At 34.9% G+C, this 19,722-nt stretch overlaps 1 protein-coding gene and 1 pseudogene across 1 annotated transcript; both read left to right on the top strand.

Annotated features, from left to right (window-relative positions):
• The first annotated feature begins 2,885 nt into the window (after nt 1–2,885).
• On the top strand, nt 2,886–6,288 carry LOC142629337 (putative UDP-glucuronate:xylan alpha-glucuronosyltransferase 4). Its single transcript, XM_075803300.1, has 2 exons — nt 2,886–3,763; nt 5,014–6,288. The coding sequence occupies exons 1-2, from the start codon at nt 2,962–2,964 to the stop codon at nt 5,913–5,915; spliced, it is 1,704 nt and encodes a 567-aa protein (XP_075659415.1). The 5' UTR covers nt 2,886–2,961; the 3' UTR covers nt 5,916–6,288.
• Nucleotides 6,289–8,894: 2,606 nt separating this feature from the next.
• LOC142627011 (putative UDP-glucuronate:xylan alpha-glucuronosyltransferase 4) lies at nt 8,895–18,079 on the top strand (annotated as a pseudogene).
• Nucleotides 18,080–19,722: the final 1,643 nt, after the last annotated feature.

Raw genomic sequence — 19,722 nt, 5'->3', positions numbered from 1 at the left:
CCGGTTGTGATCCCTGTGACTCTGCATGGTGAGAACCCAGGCCTGCCATAGTATCCAAACTCCTTCTAGACTAGATTCCCACAGACGGCGCCAATTGTAAGTGTACAATTGCACCTGGACCCAAAGACAACTACGGGCTCAGGCCCAATGAGCCTTAGACACTAAAATTTGTAGAGCGTGGGCTTGAAACCTAGATTAGAAGTGCTGAGAACTTGATCACGGGCTAAGAGTTACAAACACATGTAAATAAAAAAAGATAATTGTAAATAGGCCTCCTCGGACGTAAGCCGAGGACTACTTCTGTATTATTTCTATTTCTTACTTAAAAGTTACAATTCTTAGTTTCTATCTTTGTTGCCGATCCTTCTCTACGGCCTTCACCCCCTTCTTAAATACGTCATTCTGATACTTTTTGGACGGTGACTAGAAGTTTCGGCCCCTCGTTCGTGGGTCACTTCCCCATCAATGCGGCCAGGAGGTAGGTGCAGAGCCTTTAATGCGGAGGTGGCAACCTTTGCCCTTGATATTTTCTTTAACACTGGTGCATCTAGAAGATTCAGGGTGTCCCCCTTTAACCATTAGTCTTTCCAGAGTTGTGCCTTGACCCTCATAATGAAGTCTTGAGTTCTCTTGGATCTGTCCGAGGAGAAGCTCGCCCTCGGCTGTACCCTTGGATCCTCGGCGTATGGGCCAATTCGTAGAGTTTAATTCTGGAGCAGGTCGGCCCTCCATGCTACAGTCCAAAGACCCATATGCCCATATGCCCATTTGGGTCCTTTTACTCCCCACAGTACGGATATTGGATAACAAGTATAGTGGGGCTTGATTGCAAACACATGCACAATAAAATAATTTTCTAACAAAAATTCTCCTCGGAACACAGCCGAGAAAGTCTTATATTACTCTTTATCCTCTCTACAATAGATTACAGTTGAAGATCATATATCCAGTGTTTTTCTCTTCCTTTTTCCCGAACCCCCCTATTGAATACCTATCTTCTCCTTTTATATCTCCTTTCCACTTCCCTCCATCTTCCACGTATGATACAGATCACCAATCCAGATATTTGTCACATCCACCACCTTCTTGAAGCCTTCAAATAATAGCTGTAAGGCTGATCACTACTGTTCAGAGGTCATTTCCCCATTAATGCGGCCGGCAGGGTAGGTGCAAAGTCTTTAATGCGGTGGTAGCAGCTTTTTCCTCTGATACTTCTCATACGTTTTTACTCTCTATGACTGTGTGGAACATATTTTTACCCAACAAACCTTCCAAAATTCTTTATTCAAACACTATGACGTACCGTATGATCTTCACTTGACTTAGCTGAGGAGATGTCCCTCCTCGGGCAACCCTTATCAACCTTTCTAGCAATAGTTTGCTTAGGGCTTCAAAGCTCTGCTTGGATAGGTAAATACCTCTAAATCAGGCCCAAGGCCCAAAGGCGTATTTTGACCATCCTGCCCCTACAGTTAAGTATTTCTAAATTCGCGGAAATAATTTATTTATTTATTATTAATTCATTATATTATCTTTTTTTTTCATTATATTATCTCAATAATTTACATTTTCTAATTCCTTGTATTTTAACTATATGGAACAAATACTAATGCTATAGTTTAAATTTGTGCTATATAGGTAAACAAAGTATTAATATGGTACATGAAATTATTTCTATGTATCAGTTATTTATATGTAGTGCACTAATTATTTATGCAAATTGAATTTTTATAAGATTTATATATGAAACAATTGATTTGTAAAATAACATATTTGTTCAAATTGCGTTGCTTTAGCAACAATTGAAACAAGGTACAATAGAAAATAAAAGCAAATTTAGTTTTATGCAATCAAGAAAATAAGAAATAATTGTACCTTTAATTAATTAGTAGAAATAATTAAAAATTTATTAATTTTCTCAATTAGTTATTATTATTAAAAATCCTCTCTTTCTAATGACATGTTATATATAATCGAAGTTTTCATTATCAAAATATTATAACACATAATAAGTATTTTACATGGATCGTAATATAAATTCTTAAAAATTATTTCAAAATGCTCGACTCATCACGCAATATATCAGAAAGTTTAAAAAATAATACTAATACATTAGCTACAATGGAACTAAAAAGTTTCTTAAAAAAAAAAAAAAAAACTAAATAGTTGGTCTGTTGGTAATAAACCATCAGCCAAATCATTAGCCAATGGCAAAACATTGTCTTTGGTATTTTAATAATCAAAATATCCGATCTTCATATGGGTTTTTTTAATGATATTTCCAACAATTTGGGGGGTGCATGTACTAGGTGGAATTATTGTTCAATATCTCATGAGTTATATTGTTGAATATAAGACAAATTTACGCGCGTTTACAATTTTTTTTTTTGGGTTATGTGTAATATTATTACTGCCTATTTATTACAATGACAAAAAATATGAGGGGAAAAATATGTGTTATCATGTGATTTTTTTATTTTTTATTTTTATAAAAGAATGTGACTCATGTGACTTGATGAAATCATGATTTTTTTTTTTGGGGATGAAATCATGAAAGCGAAACTGAAACATAATATTAAACTTAGATGTTAGCCTATTTGACCAAATCAAAACCTAATTTTTTTTTAAGAAAGAAACTTTCATTCAATTATAATAGTGAAGTATCATAATATAAAGCTGCCATGGCTGGTGAAAGAGAATCTTCCAACTAATATAAATCCTCATCTAAATTTTTAGTATATTTAGAAATTAATTTTATTCTTTCAAGTTAGGTGGTGTGAACCTGTCAAAACCTAACTTGAAAGAATAAAATAAAATATATTTAGAGTTAGACATGAAAGTCAAGGAATAATAGTCTGTCACAGGGCGTGGATAACACCAAATAAGTAAACAAAGAGCCAAAGATGACAAGAACGCCGTGCGTCCATGCAAACCTTCCTTACAAATCCATTCCAGATATAAATGCACCTTCAAAGCTCTCTCTCCCACTTACACCACCACCACACCAAGACGTGGGGAGCTCAATCAATGGCTTCCAAAACCTCTTCTTCTAAACCAAAACCCTTCATTTTCTTTATCCTCTTCCTCTCATTCTCCCTCTTTTTCGTTGTGTTATCCTTTAGACCAAAGCCAAACCCTGTTAACACTCGTGCACTTCAACATCATCAGGCCAAGATATCAAGTGGGTTCAATCTTATTGCAAAAGAATTCAAGGGTAAGAAAGTTAAAGTTGGTTTGGTTAATGTAGGTGATAGAATAGAAGCTACATATAGATTACTTGGATTATCAAAGTCAAATACTGAAACTGTCAAGGTAGGGTTTGATCACGTGTCCAAGAATTTGACATGGAATGACTTCTTCCCTGAATGGATTGATGAAGATGAGAAATGGGCTCCACCTAAGTGCCCGGAGATACCATTGCCGAGGGTGGAGGATTATGAGGACCTTGATTTAGTAATAGCTAAGGTTCCTTGTGATAGGGCTAAAGAGAATAAAGGGATTAGGGATGTGTTTAGGTTACAAGTCAATTTAGTGGTTGCTAATTTGGTGGTAAGCAATGGATGGATTAGTCTTGATGTTAAGCGGACGGTGTACGTTGTGTTCATCGGGTCTTGTGAGCCAATGGTGGAGATTTTCAGATGTGATGATCTTGTGATGCATCAAGAGGATCATTGGGTGTATAAGCCTGAGATGAGGAGACTGAAGCAGAAAGTAATCATGCCTTTTGGGTCATGCCAACTTGCTCCTAATTATGCACAAACAGGTAAGTTTTAGTTTAATCAGAATTTCTTTGTGTAGTTCTGTTGATATGCCAATAGGAAAGACACGACATAATTTCTATTACTTTTTATTTTTATTTTTATAAGATTCATTGAGGAGATTAGTTTGTTTACAAAATATTTCTAGGCAATTAAGGAAACTTTTTTTGTCCATAATTAATAATTAACCTGCCAAACTTTCCAAAATTCTACATGCTATGGCTTATATTTTTTTTTTCATTATCAGGATAGTGATGACTGATGAGGAATAAGAAATGACAACTAATTGAGGGAAATCATGCGGTCAAAATTCTTGAATAATAATTATTGAGTTCAAATAATAGATAATGTAATTTTTAATAAATATGTAGTCCCTCAAAAAAAAAAAATAATAATAAATAAGTAATATTTTTATTAAGGGATTGACCATCTCGGCAATATTTTGGACAAAATCAAATTGGGCTGGTGCCTTTTAGTACACCAGGATTGACATTTCCATATTATTATTTTTTTCTTTGGTTAAAAGTCATAAAAGCAGACTCAGTATAACGAGACATTTAAAAGCGTGGTATAACAACAAATTCTATAATATCAATATATAGGAACAATTTGTACATGCATGTTGATATTTCTCATTATAAAAAGTCCATTTGTACATATTGATATTTCTCATTATACAGAGTTTCATTTATCATATTAATTTGGCTCTTAGCTTATGTATGCAACCTAAATATCACAAGTTTTCAGCATTTTGAGCGTCAATTACTTCTTGTTTTTGGTTAAAAGTCTTACGGTTCAGTGGTAGAATTGGCTTCAAAAACCATCGCTTGCGGTAAGAAAAAAAATTTAAAGAGAAGGAATTGCTTGTATTCTTTGTAATTACACAGAAATGTTTGAACAACAAGTAGTAAAAGGATGAAATGGAAATTAGATGGGTGTAAGGTTCAATATATATGAAACATAAAAAGAATATGATAAAGGCTCATAGTCTTGTAGCTCAGCATTGAATGGTCTCTTTTATAAGAAAAACCAAGGTTTGTTTCAAAAATGAAAAAGGAACTAAGGTCTAAATCCTTCATCTTTTACTTATTGTAACAATTGAATTATAAATTAAAAAAAAAAATTGAAAGAAAACAAAAGAAAAAAAGTCTAATTGCACATCTAATAACATGAAAACCTTTGTCAAGCAATTTCAATTATATCCTAAATAAGAATTTAGAACTATATAACAATTTCGAAGCTTTTGATTTTTTAGGTGATGAGGCGTGGAGAAATCATAGGTCACAATTTCAAAGGGAGGCCTATGTAACAGTCCTCCATTCTTCAGAAGCTTATGTTTGTGGTGCAATATCCTTAGCTCAAAGCATCATTCAGAGCAAATCCAACAAAGACCTAGTCCTCCTTGCTGATGACTCCATTAGTTCAAAGTCCATCCGAGGCCTAACAGCCTCCGGATGGAAGATCAAACGCATCAAACGCATCAGGAGTCCATTTGCCAAAAAGGATTCCTACAATGAGTGGAACTACAGCAAGCTACGCATATGGCAACTCATAGAGTATGACAAAGTTATGTTTATAGATGCTGATCTTTTAGTCCTAAAGAACATAGATAAATTCTTTGTTCATCCACAAGTATCGGCTGCACCAAATGATATGGTGATTTTTAATTCTGGGGTCATGGTAATTGAGCCATCATTGTGTATGTTCAAGGAGTTAATGTCTAAGAGTTTCAAGCTGGAGTCATATAATGGTGGTGATCAAGGATTTCTTAATGAAGCTTTTACATGGTGGCACCGGTTGCCTAAAAAGCTCAATCAGCTCAAAAGTTTCGACAGGTCGGGCAATGAGAAGCATGATATACCAGAGGATAGTTATACAATGCATTATTTGGGGTTGAAGCCATGGATGTGTTACAAGGACTATGATTGTAATTGGGACATGTGGAATCACCATCCATTTGCTAGTGACTCAGCCCACAAGAGGTGGTGGCAAGTGTTTGATGCCATGCCAAAGAATTTGCAACAATATTGTGGACTCACTAAGAAAATGGATGCAAGGATAAGGAAGTGGAGAGGGAAAGCTAGGAGAGCTAGTTTGGCTGATGGGCATTGGAGAATTAAGGTTGAGGACCCGAGACAACACCATTTTGTGGACTAGTTAAGGGATGCCAACTATTGAATAGAACAATACACTATTTGTTATAATGGTTCCTTTATTTTTTGAACAAATTAATAATGTAATGGCATGGTAGCTATAGAAAATTTTGAAAATAGCTACCTTAATGTTAAATTGTTAATGTTGTTTTTGTATTGACAGGCGAAAGAACCTCACAAGTTACCACTCACAATCCCGCATTTGGGATGAAGTGATGGGTTTCTTAGTTTTCTGTACAAATATCATCTAAGCTAGGTCGAATTAATGTTTTAGATTGATTTTTTTTTTTCTTCAGGTTTTAGATTGAATTAATGTCTCATTTGTTGTTAATTACTTACTATTTCAAAAGATAATAAGATATGAGTTTATATATTGTATAATGTCAAATTACTGATTGTTTCAAAAGCTTAAGTTTTGGTATATGATAAATTTAATTATTTAGGCACACAATTCTAATATTCTCTCTTAGAAGAAGCAACGTTCAAACTTGAGACTTCTTACTCTAATCAGATGTTAAATTATCAATTGTCCCAAAAATTTAAGTTTTGAAAAATAGTAAATTTAATTATTTGACCACTCTCTAAGACATGACAAATAAAATAATAACACAAAACTTAACTGTAATCTAACAAATATATTCTACAACAAGAGGAGCTTGGATTTTGAATGCCATAAATGGGCTTTAAGACCTGCGGGCCTAAGTGAGGGGTCTCTTGGGCTCCCGAACCAGAGCCAGCCCTGGATCAAAGTTTCGGGGCATGGTTTATGTAAAAATACTAGCTAGTATTGCTCTCTCTTCTAAATATAAACTAGTGCCATTCCCATGGGCCAATTATGCAATTATCCCCCTAAAAAGTTAAAATGAAAATATTACTTAATAGCCTCACCCATTGCTAACTTTATCATTGGAGTTTCTTTAGTTAACCCTAAATCAGGTGGCCCCTAATTATTTTGAGGAATCTTCCTTTCTTTTGTAGAATACATTACAATCTATAAAAACGAATCTTGTTCAATCACAAACCATAAATTGAGTTTAATTTAACCCTATTACTAGTTTATTTAATTTTTCGAAGATATGATAGAATTTTAATTAATGGCGTTTACTTCATTATTGCTCTTTATAATCAGTTTAATATACCAACTAATTTTTTTTGTTTTTTTGGCGGGATTCGAAATCCATATCTTTTATTTGATAACAAAGGATTTCAAAAAAATAATTTTTTTAGGACAATTTTGCTCTAAATACATTTGGAGCCTTAAGCTTCAATCCCAACTAGAAAGATGAAATGTGTTTCTGTCATAGAACAAAGTTTTGTTATTTCATCCCCCAGAGATATATGAGTAGAAAATTCAGTCAAAATTATGTTAACTTTTAAAGTGAATTTTTGCCATGCCTTTTCCCGAAAAATATTGTTTTCAGTCAAAGTGTTTGTTTCAAGACTATGGAGTGATCTTTGCTTTAAAAGCTTGCTGATCTTTACATAACAAAGCTGATCATGATCCTAGATAGACAGTGAAATTCATTGGAATTATATTCTTTGTAATGAATCTGGTCTTGTCTGAATCACTGATATCCTATGAGATATTCTCTAGTTCTGCTGATATTTGGAGTGTGTTGGGTGTACTGTAATCTAGGAAGCACGGGTGCGGCGGCTGCGTCCGACGCGGCGCGAAGCGGGGACGCGCAGGCGACACCGCTGCCTGCGCGTCCGTGCCGCGTTCGCCTTTAAAAAAGTATTTTTTTCGGCGCGATTCGCGCCAACGCGGCGCCGATTCGGGCCGACGAGGCGCCGATTCGGGCCGACGCACGCGAAATCGGGTTGACGTGGCGCCGATTCGGCCTGAATCGGTCCATATCGGGCGCATCGGCCGATACCGGCGCAAATCGGCCGATACCAGCGTGAATTGGCCGAGGCAACCGAAATTCAAAAAAACAAAAGGTGCGAAATGCACCGTTTAGGTTAACCGGAAAAAAAAAAAAAAAAAAAAAAAAAGGAAGAAGAAGAAGAAGAGGTGCAGACTGTGTCTCTGTGGCTGTGTGCTAATTGAAGGCAAAAGGTGAAGGAAAAAAAAAAGATTTTCAAACAAAAGTAACTGAGGGCAAAAGGGGAAAGAAAAAAAACGGTTTTCAAAGAAAACCCACAGGGTCATGTGCTGACATAATTTTGGAGAGGTTTTTTTAGTCTAGAATTTGATAGATGCCACGTGAAGGTGGCTTTATTAAGTGAGGGTATTAAATATTTAATTTAATTTAATTTAATTTTGTCTTGAAAAAGGGTATTAAGTGGATTGTATTTAATTTATGAACATCATAATTTAGTTATTATCTACTATTATCCTTAAATTTGGTATATTTTTATATAATGTGAAAAAGATGCTTAGTAATATATTAAAAATATAAATAAAAATATTTTTAATAATTTTTTAATCGCCGCACCCGCACCCTACTTTTTAAAAAATTGCCGAGTCCCGCACCCGTAACCGCACCCGCACCCGCACCCGAATCCAAAAACGCGCCCGTGCTTCATAGACTGTAATTGAGATGGCCACTGTAAAGTCTCCTTGGATTCAACAGTACCAAGATGTCTTTATCTGCTGAATTCTAATAATATTTGGTTTAAGATGTTCTTCCATTCATTGTAATAACAACAACGTTTAGTTCAGGTTGCTGCTCTCTTCTACATAGGGACAACTTAGACGTTAGCCGGTTTGACCATATCACAACCTAGCTAACTTGAAAGAATAAAATAAAAAATATTTAGAGTTAGACATGCAAGTCAAGGAATAATAGGTTGTCACAGGGTGTGGTAACACCAAATAAGTACTAAACAAAGAGCCAAAGATGACAAGAACAACGTGAGTCTATGAAAACCTTCCTTACAAATCCATTTCGGATATAGATGCACCTTCAAAGCTCTCTCTCCCACTTACACCACCACCACCACCACCACCACCACCACCACCAAGACGTGGGGAGCTCAATCAATGGCTTCCAAAACCTCTTCTTCTAAACCAAAATTCTTCATTTTTTTTTATCATCTTCCTCTCATTCTCCCTCTTTTTCGTTGAGTTATCCTTTAGACCAAAGCCAAACCTTGTTAACACTCGTGGACTTCAACATCAGGCCAAGATATCAAAATGGGTTCAATCTCATTGCAAAAGAATTCAAGGGTAAGAAAGCTAAAGTTGGCTTGGTTAATGTGGGTGATAGAATAGAAGCTACATATAGATTTCTTGGATTATCAAAGTCAAATATTGAGACTGTCAAGGTAGGGTTTGATCATGTGTCCAAGAATTTGACATGGAATAACTTCTTCCCCGAATGGATTGATGAAGATGAGAAATGGGCTCCACCCAAGTGCCCGGAGATACCGTTGCCGAGGGTGGAGGATTATGAGGACCTTGATGTAATAATAGCTAGGGTTCCATGTGATAGGGTTAAAGAGAATAAAGGGATTAGGGATGTGTTTAATTAGGTTACAAGTCAATTTAGTGGTGGCTAATCTGGTGGTAAGGAATGGATGCATTAGTAGTCCTGATGTTAATCGGACGGTGTACACTGTGTTCATCGGGTCTTGTGAGCCAATGGTGGAGATTTTCAGATGTGATGATCTTGTGATGCATCAAGGAGATCATTGGGTGTATAAGCCTGAGTTGAGGAGGTTGAAGCAGAAGGTACTCATGCCTTTTGGGTCATGCCAACTTGCTCCTAGTTATGCACAAACAGGTGAGTTTTAAAGACATGACACATAATTTCTAATACTTTTATTTTATTTTATAAGATTCATTTAGGAGACTAGTTTGTTTACACATTATTTCTAGGCAATTAAGGAAAGTTTTTGTCCATAATTCATAATTAGTCGCACACCTGTGCGTGATAAATTTTTTTAGAGTTGTCTCATAAATATATATTTTATTGTTGTTGTTGTTGTTGTTGTTGTTGTTATTATTATTATTATTATTGTTTTACTTTTATCTATGTAACTTATGTAAAATTCTTATATGGTAAAATTATCCAAATCATACTATATAATAGAATAAGGACAAGGATTTCCTCCAAACATGTTTGCAGCAACTGCTGCAAACATGGACAGGTGTTAATCAAATAAGAAGACACTTAAGCAAGGTCATGTGCAATACCCATTTTAAGAGGACTGCTGTTAACCTTAACGTTAACAGCGTTAGCCAAACAGTCTTCTCCTCAAACACATCTCTGCTTCCTCTCACCCACAGCAACAGCGTCACGCCTCTCTTTCATCTCCTCCACCTTTGTTTTCTCAGCAAACTCAGACCGGCAAGAGCTTGGGTGAACAGGCAAAATGGATGACGGACACCCACTGCACATGGCCAACCTCTCTCTTTGTCACATACATTCAATGGCCCATTTTTAATTCACACCCAACTACTATTTTAACCACTCAGATCCATCAGACTCTCAAAATTTAGAAAAATATATATAACTGAATGTCAAACTCAAACCCCACTAGTTTTCTATTTGGTTTCTCATAAAATATAAAATCAGAACCCCCCCTAAAAAAATGTGATTTACCTACCTGACCGTTGGAACAAACAAACATACAGCTTTTAACAGTGGAGAATTCAAAAACTTTTATTCCTCCTCGGATTTCTCGACAGCCAAAAGACCCAAAAAAAAAAAAAAAACTAAAGATCCCACAAAAAAACTAAAGAATTTCGCTCAAGAAACGGATCCCAAACTCCAAAAAATGCATAAACTAATAGATCCAAGCTGGGAATTCGAAATCAATGAAAATGGAATTCACAAGCAGTGCAACACCCACAGCAAGGTCATGTGCAATACCCATTTTAAGAGGACTGCTGTTAACCTTAACGTTAACAGCGTTAGCCAAACAGTCTTCTCCTCAAACACATCTTTGCTTCCTCTCACCCACAGCAACAGCCTCACGCCTCTCTTTCATCTCCTCCACCTTTGTTTTCTCAGCAAACTCAGACCGGCAAGAGCTTGGGTGAACAGGCAAAATGGATGGCGGACACCCACTGCACATGGCCAACCTCTCTCTTTGTCACATACATTCAATGGCCCATTTTTAATTCACACCCAACTACTATTTTAACCACTCAGATCCATCAGACTCTCAAAATTCAGAAAAATATATATAACTGAATGTCAAACTCAAACCCCACTAGTTTTCTATTTGGTTTCTCATAAAATATAAAATCAGAACCCTCCCAAAAAAATGTGATTTACCTACCTGACCGCTGGAACAAACAAACATACAGCTTTTAACAGTGGAGAATTCAAAAAATTTTATTCCTCCTCGGATTTCTCGACAGCCAAAAGACCCAAAAAAAAAAAAACTAAAGATCCCACAAAAAAACTAAAGAATTTCGCTCAAGAAACGGATCCCAAACTCCAAAAAACGCATAAACTAATAGATCCAAGCTGGGAATTCGAAATCAATGAAAATGGAATTCACAAGCAGTGCAACAGAACGACAAGAAAATCAAGAACCACGAACCGAGTCGTGAAAATGATATCAAGACATGCACTAGAATCAGATGCCACAAAAAAAAAAAAAGAGTTAACAGAGGTGGAGGAGATGAGAGAGAGGTGTGGGGCTGTGGGTGGCCGCCGTCCATTCCGCCTATTCACCCAAGCTCTTGCCGATCTGAGTTTGCTGAGAAAACAGAGGTCGAGGAGATGAGAGAGAGGTGTGGGGCTGTTGCTGTGGGTGAGAGGAAGCAGAGGTGTGTTTGAGGAGTTTGGCTAACGCTATTAACGTTAGGGTTAACAGTAGTCCTCTTAAAATGGGTCATGTGCAACGCACATGACCTTTGCTTAAGTTGCTTAAGTGTCTTCTTATTTGATTGACACATGTTCATGTTTGCAGCAGTTGCTGCAAACATGTTTGGAGGAAATCCTTATCCATAGAATAATATTATATTCTTTATAATGCAATAAGATAACATTTAACAATCAAAGAGAACAAAAAAGAAAAAAACTTAAAACACTAAACTAAATTGCATCAACTCAAAGTAGAGTTCTTAAAAATACAAAAAATTAAAAACTTAAAGCAGAGATGCAAGAAAAATAAAAATGTTTCACCCAAAAACTTAACATAAATTAGTACTTACCATTTACAAGTCAAGAGACTACACATACAATCTAGCATACAGCATTACCCAACAATGTTTCAACTCACCACACAGCAAAGTAATCATGCAAATGAACTTTGAAATATCCATTTGGGGTTACGATAGATGGTATGTAGCTTTAAGGAAAAAAAAATGTAGTAGTGGTAAATTAAACAACAATACTATCCAACTACTCAGATTTATCACGATATGAGGAGAACATGAATGCATTATGACCCCTTTATTCATTCTGTTACAGTTGATTTTTAATTCAAATGATTTAGATGACCTAATTAGTAGGGTATATACTCTACAAACTTTCAAAAGATTAGAAACATTAGTTACATAGACAGACCAAACATTAGTTTCTCTCACATTACTTTTAAGGAACAATGTATAACTTAGAGGAGAAGATCCCTATAAAGCAAATTATTGTAGAATTTATTTTACTTTTACTTTATTTTTCATATTAATTGCTCAATGGAATCCATGGCCAATACAAAATTTAAACGGTTGGAATTAAGAAGAAATAGATTTCTAAATATATAAATAGAATAATTTTTGTTAGAAGTCAATCACCGCACATGAGGAGAGAAAAAAAAAATCAAATGAAAAGATAATGTATCAAGTCTAAAAAGAATTTCATAGAACGAATGTCATGTTGTACAAAAATAACATATATAGAACAACTAAATAGGTGAATTCAAAGCAACCCAAACTAAGAATTAAAGAAAAACACATGTAAAAAATTAAAAATTAAAGAGAGAAAAAAAAAACTTAAATCACAAAACTATATCGCATCAGCTCAATATAAAATTCTAAAGAACACAATAATTATCAACCTAAAGCAGAGATGCAAAAAAAATAAAAAATTCACCAAAAAATTGAGAGAGAGAGAGAGAACCTTTTTTTGTGAGGGAAAAGTATGTAAAGAATGGAAGAGAGAATGACAATTTAATAGTAAGAGTGTGTGAATAAGAAAGGACAAAAAAAAAAAAAATGTAAGATGAAAAGAAAGATGAAGAGTGATCTTAAGGTAGAGGGTAATGGGGAGATGAAAAGATAAGAGATAGAGAAAGGTTAAAGAAAATGTAAATATTTTTTAAAAAAAGAGTAAATGTTAAAAAAAATTATAGGAAAATTTGAAAGAAAAATAATAGTGACGTATGTGGACGCTAATGTGGTTCAACTGGAGCGTAGTAATAATAAATGCTACGCTTTAGTTTTTAAACATGTATAGATATAAATTAACCTGCCAAACTTTCCTAAATTTTACTAGATAGTGACGGCTGATGTGAAATAAGAATTGACACTAAATTGAGGGAAATCATGTGGTCAAAATTCTTCAGTAATAATTATTGATTTCTAATAAATAAATAAGATTTAATTAAAGGATTGACCATCTCGGCAATATTTTGAACAAAAGCAAATTGGGTTGGTGCGTTTTAGTCACCAGATTTGACATTTTCATATTAGGCTTTTCCTTTTTTGAGTGAAGTTCTTTAATAGGATAAGACTTTAAATTTTTTTTTTTTTTTGAGAAGTTGAATAAATACATTAGAAAAAGAACTAAAAAAAAATTTCCTGAAAAAGAAGAAGGTAAATAACTAAATAAGAATAAGGGGGTTCTCAAAAAAGGATCTATTAAAAAAAAAAGTACAAGGGATGTGCAACTTATGTATGGTCCAATGGAGCTGCTCAAATCCATGTCGTGATTATATTTTCATACTTTATAAATCATGAAATTTTTTTAGTACATTATGTATTGTACGATCTTCTCATATATACGTGGGTTTTATATGCAAGATTCATATGCGAGTTCCATAATTACATGAGAGATATAATACACCATATGTACTATATAATTGACATAAATAACTCTCAGAAAAAAAAAAATCAATGAAAAACACTTTCTAATTATTGTTTATTTATTTATTTATTTTTTATACAGGATAAAAATTCTACTCTAATCTAATTTAATTGTATATGTATGTGAAGCTCCCTCTTAGAGATTTGAACTTGACCCTTGACCCCCATACCTCAAAAATACTTATATTTGTGGAGTAACCACCGCAATAAGGGTGCACAGTGGTCAAAGTATTGCTTTTGAAAAGTACTTTAATTTGCTTGAGTTGCTTACTTGGATTTGGTGCTTTAAAGCACTTATTCTATTTTTAGAAACAGATGACAATATGACACTTAAGCATTGACACCTTAGATTTAAGTGGATTCGTTTCACTTGAGAGTAATGGCCCCATTGGCCATTTCTAAGATTAGGATCACATTTGCTTAATTAAACATCTGTATATATATGTGTTTTTGTTTTGTTATTCTAGATAATTACATGTAGATTTTCCTCTTTCAATTTCAGAAGTTAAATTCTTTTTTTGTTTTTTTTTGGTCATCAATCATTATAGTCTTTGATAATATAACAAGTCAAACAGTATGTTCTTTGTTTTGTTTTGTTTTTTTTTTTTGGGTAAGTGACATAAAAGCAAACTCAGTAAGTTCTTAGCTTATGGATGCAACCTAAATATCACAAGTTTTCTGCATTTTGAGTGTCAATAACTTCTTGTTTTTGGCTAAAAGTCTTATGGTTCAATGGTAGAATTGGCTTCAAAAACTATCACTTGCGGTAAGAAAAAAAATATTAAAAGAGAAGGAATTGCTTCTATTCTTAGTAATTACACGCAAATGTTTGAACAACAAGTAGTAAAAGGATGGAATGGAAATTAGATGGGGTGAAAGGTTCAACATAATAGAAAGTACGAACACTTCATTTAGGGTGTCATAATCTACGTTGTATCTGTGTAGTACTCGTGTCATACTAGTGTAGTACCGGCTATTTCATGTTATGATTTTTTAAAAATTGCTCATGTTACCGTGTCGTACCTGTACCCGTGTCCGTGTCTGTGTCCATGCTTACTAGTTAACACATATGAAACATAAAAAGAATATGATAAAGGTATTTAGTCTTGTAGCTCAACATTGATTGGTCTCTTTTATAAGGAAAACCAAAGTTTATTTAAAAAAAGAACCAATGTTTAAATCTTTCGTCTTTTACTTGTTGAAAGAGCATCCACACCAGCTCAATTAAAAACTTCTAAAATAAAATAAAGTACAACTTTTACACATTTTATGCAAAAAAACACCCACATCAGTGGGTGTATAAATAGCCAAAAATGTGAAAATCCATACACGAGTTACAGTACCCGTGTAAATATACACAGGTACTGTAGCTTGTGTATGGATTATTTTATTCCTTTCCCGTTCGCTCCATTTTTCCTCTCTCTTCTCCGTGCTCAACGAACTCAACAAACTCAGTAACATCCACAGAGAAATTAACATAGATACTCAGTAACAAACTCAGATATACACTTGCTCCAAAAAAAAAAAAAAAACACACACACACACACAGATACACAAACACACCCACACAGAAACAAACCCACACGGACAAACAACAAAGAGACAGATTGGTGCTTGATCGGAGCTGGGTCTTGCCTGATCGGAGCTAGGGAGATCTCGGATCTGATCGGATCTAGGGAGATTGATGCTTGTGGATCGGAGCTATGGATCAGAGCTATGAATCGGGCTGTGGATCGGCGGAGTTGTGGATCGGTGCTGCGGATCGGCAGAGCTGCAGATTGGAGCTGTGGATCGGTGCTTTGGTCGGCGGAGCTGCGGATCGATGCTGTGGATTGGCGGAGTTGCAGATTGGAGCTAGGGATCAGAGCTGCGGATCGGGTTGTGGATTGGAGCTGTGGATGGGTAGAGATGGGTAGAGAGAGAGAGAGAGAGAGAGAGAGAGAGAGAGAGAGAGAGAGAGAGAGAGCAAAATCAGGAAAAAAAAATGGGTACAGAGAGTGAGAGGGAGAGTGCGTGCACGTAGGTTGTTAATAAAAATAATAAAAAATTTAAGAAAATTGATTATTTAATTAAAAGATGGGGTAGAATAGATGAACTGATGTGGGTGTTTTGCAAAAATGAATGTGTAAAATAGAAAAAGTAGATTTTTAGTGTAAAAATGGATGTGTAAAATAAACGAGCTGATGTGGTTGCTCTAACAATTGAATTATAAAATTTTTAAAGAAAAACAGGAAAAAAGTCTAATTGCTCATCTCATAACATGAAACCCTTATCAAGCAATTTTAATAATATCCTACATTAGACTTTAGAACTATATAACAATTTCAAAGTTTTGATTTTTTAGGTGATGAGGCATGGAGAAATCATAGGTCACAGTTTCAAAGGGAGGCCTATGTAACAGTCCTCCATTCTTCAGAAGCTTATGTTTGTGGTGCAATAGCCTTGGCTCAAAGCATCATTCAGAGCAAATCCAACAAAGACCTAGTACTCCTTGCTGATGACTCCATTAGTTCCAAGTCCATTCAAGGCCTAACAGCCGCCGGATGGAAGATCAAACGCATCAAACGCATCCAAAGTCCATTTGCTAAAAAGGATTCCTACAATGAGTGGAACTACAGCAAGCTACGCATATGGCAACTCATGGAGTATGACAAAGTTATGTTTATGGACGCTGATCTTTTAGTCCTAAAGAACATAGATAAATTCTTTATTCTTCCACAAGTATCAGCTGCACCAAATAGTACGATGATTTTTAATTCTGGGGTCATGGTAATTGAACCATCATTGTGCATGTTCAAGGAGTTAATGTCTAAGAGTTTCAAGCTGGAGTCATGTTGGAGCATTTTAATATTAAATAATTAAAATGAATAAATGTGATAAAAATAAATGTAAAGATGTGGGAGTGAATGTGGAAGATGAGGAGTTAGTGAAAATGTTTAATCCCACATTGAAAAGGAGAGAGACTATTTTGTTCTTTTTAATTGTGGTGATTAATGGGTTAACATGAATTGTCTCAAATATTGGGCCAGATACGTGCGCAAGGGGGAGGTGAAGGGTGGAGGTGTCAAATTTGGAAATGAATCAGCACCTTCGATCCTCCTACTTGACAGCCCATTCAGAGTAATTACCATATCCGTTGGTGAGTAAATGGCCCGAATTAATATTCCATTTTTTATTATGGAAAATAATGAGCCATTAACCCACTTAATGGACTATCCGTTTGGGCCTTTTCATTATTCAGAAAACTCCTTATCTCACCATTAAATTGTGTAACTCTAGCCCATCAGAATAATATCCAACAATTAATCTTGTAACACCCACTATATCATAATAATGGACCTAATTAATCAGATTAATTTGGGTAGTAATTTCGTGAGGCCCATTGAGCCTATAAATAGACCCATTCAGACACAATCCAGATGACTGCAATACAAAAAAAAAAAAAAAAAAAATAGAGAGATTCTTGGCAAGGAAGGGTGTTCTTTCTGGTGGAGCTTTGGGCTTGAACACTTTGTGCAGAGGTTGTTCTAGCCATACGACACTTGTTGGGCTGTTGTATCCTAGGGGAGACAAGTCAGAGACGGTCTGCACCGGTTACAAAGTTTAGCCAACCAAGGGCTTGAATCTCCTTAAAGAGAGCGAGTGCCGCGCCTCAGTCCAAATAGTGTTGTGTAATTTCTCTCTTTAAATTAATAAAAAATTCAGAAGTATTATTCAGTTTCTCTTTGTGTATTTCCATTATCATTGTATTTGCACCAACAAGTCATAATGGTGGTGATCAAGGATTTCTTAATGAAGCTTTTACATGGTGGCACCGGTTGCCTAAGAAGCTCAATCAGCTCAAAAGTTTCGACAGGTCGGGCAATGAGAAGCATGATATACCAGAGGATAGTTATACAGTGCATTATTTGGGGTTGAAGCCATGGATGTGTTACAAGGACTATGATTGTAATTGGGACATGTACATGTGGAATCACCACCCATTTGCTAGCGACTCAGCTCACAAGAGGTGATGGCAAGTGTTTGATGCTATGCCAAAGAATTTGCAACCATATTGTGGACTCACTAAGAACATGGATGCAAGGATAAGGAAGTGGAGAGGGAATGCTAGGAGAGCTAGTTTTCCTCATGGGCATTGGAGAATTAAGGTTGAGGACCCGAGACAACACCATTTTGTGAACTAGTTAAGGGATGCCAACAGTTTTTTATTTATTTATTTATTTTTAATATACAAGATAGAATTTCTACTCTAGTTTAATTTAAGTGTATGTGTGTGAAGCTCTCTCCTGGAGACTTGAACCCCGACCCTTGCTTTCCACAGTCCCACGCCTTACAAACACATATACTTGTGAAATGACCATCGTACCAAGATTGCGCGGTGGTAAGGGATGCCAACAGTTGAATAGAGCAATACACTATTTGTTATAATGGTTCCTTTTTGAATAAATAATGTAGTGGCATGGTAGCTATCTAGAAAATTTTGAAAATAGTTACCTTAATGTTAGATTGTTAATGTTGTTTTTGTATTGATAGACGAAAGAACCTCACAAGTCACAAGTCACAATCCCGCATTTGGGATGAAGTGATGGGGTTCTTAGTTTTCTGTACAAATATCATTTAAGATTGAAATAATGTTTTAGTTTGAATTATTGTCCTATTTGTTGTAACTACTAATTATATCAAATATAAGATATAAGTTTATATACTGCATGATTTTAAATTACCGATTTTCTTAAAAGTTTAGCCTTTGAAATATGGTAAATTTAATTATTTAACCATACAATTCTAACACTACTTCGTACGGTTGGGCTCATTTAAATTAGAGTTAGAGTAGAGGAGATAAAAATCGAACTTCGGACTTTTTGCTTTAATATCTTGCTAAATTACTGATTGTTCCAAAAATTTAAATTTTAAAAATAAGATAAATTTAATTATTTAACTATACAATTCTAAGATATGATAAATAAAATAATAGCACTAAACTTGAATTGTAATCTAACAAATAGATTCTACAACTGGAGGAGCTTGGGTTGAGAAAGCCATAAATGGCTTTAAGACCTGCTAGCCTAAGTGAGGGGTCTCTTTAGCTGCCGAACCATAGCCTGCCCCGGATCAAAGTTTCAGGGCATGACTTATGTTAAAATACTAGGCTAGTATTGCCCTCTCTTCTCAATAAAAACTAGTGCCATTCCCATTGGCCAAGTGTACAATTCTCCCCCTAAATAGTTTAAGTGTTACCCTGAAAATATTACTTAGTAGCCTCACCCATTTCTGACTTTATCATTGGAGTGTCTATAGTTAATCCTACCTCTGGTCGCCCCTAATTATTTTGAGGAATCTACCTTTCTTTTGTAGAAATCATTACAATCTTTAAAATTGAATCTTGTTCAATCACAAATTATAAATGAAGTTTTATTTAACCCTATTATTAATTAATTAATTTTTTAGGAGATATGATAGAATTTCAATTAATAGTGTTTACTTCATGATTGCTCTTTATAATCATGTCAATACACCAATTGGTTTTTTAATATAGTCAGGATTCGAAATTCATATCTTTTATTTGATAAATAGCAAAACACTTCAAAAAACAAAAAAAATTGGAGACAAAATTTTGCTCTAAATACGTCCTTAAGTTTTAATCCCAACTAGAAAGATGAAATGTATTTATGTCATAGGACAAAGTTAAGTCATTTCATCCACCCGAGATATATGAGAAGAAATTTCAGTCAAAAGATTCAAAACCAAGCTAACTTTTAAAGTGAATTTTTGCCATGCCTTTTCCTGAAAAATATTGTATTAAGTCAAAGTGTTTGTTTCAAGACTA

This window comes from Castanea sativa, chromosome 3 (genome assembly GCF_040712315.1).
Source record: "Castanea sativa cultivar Marrone di Chiusa Pesio chromosome 3, ASM4071231v1".
Taxonomy (NCBI): Eukaryota; Viridiplantae; Streptophyta; class Magnoliopsida; order Fagales; family Fagaceae; genus Castanea; species Castanea sativa.
Note: the sequence above shows the minus strand (reverse complement) of the source record. Positions and strands in the feature narration are given on the sequence as shown.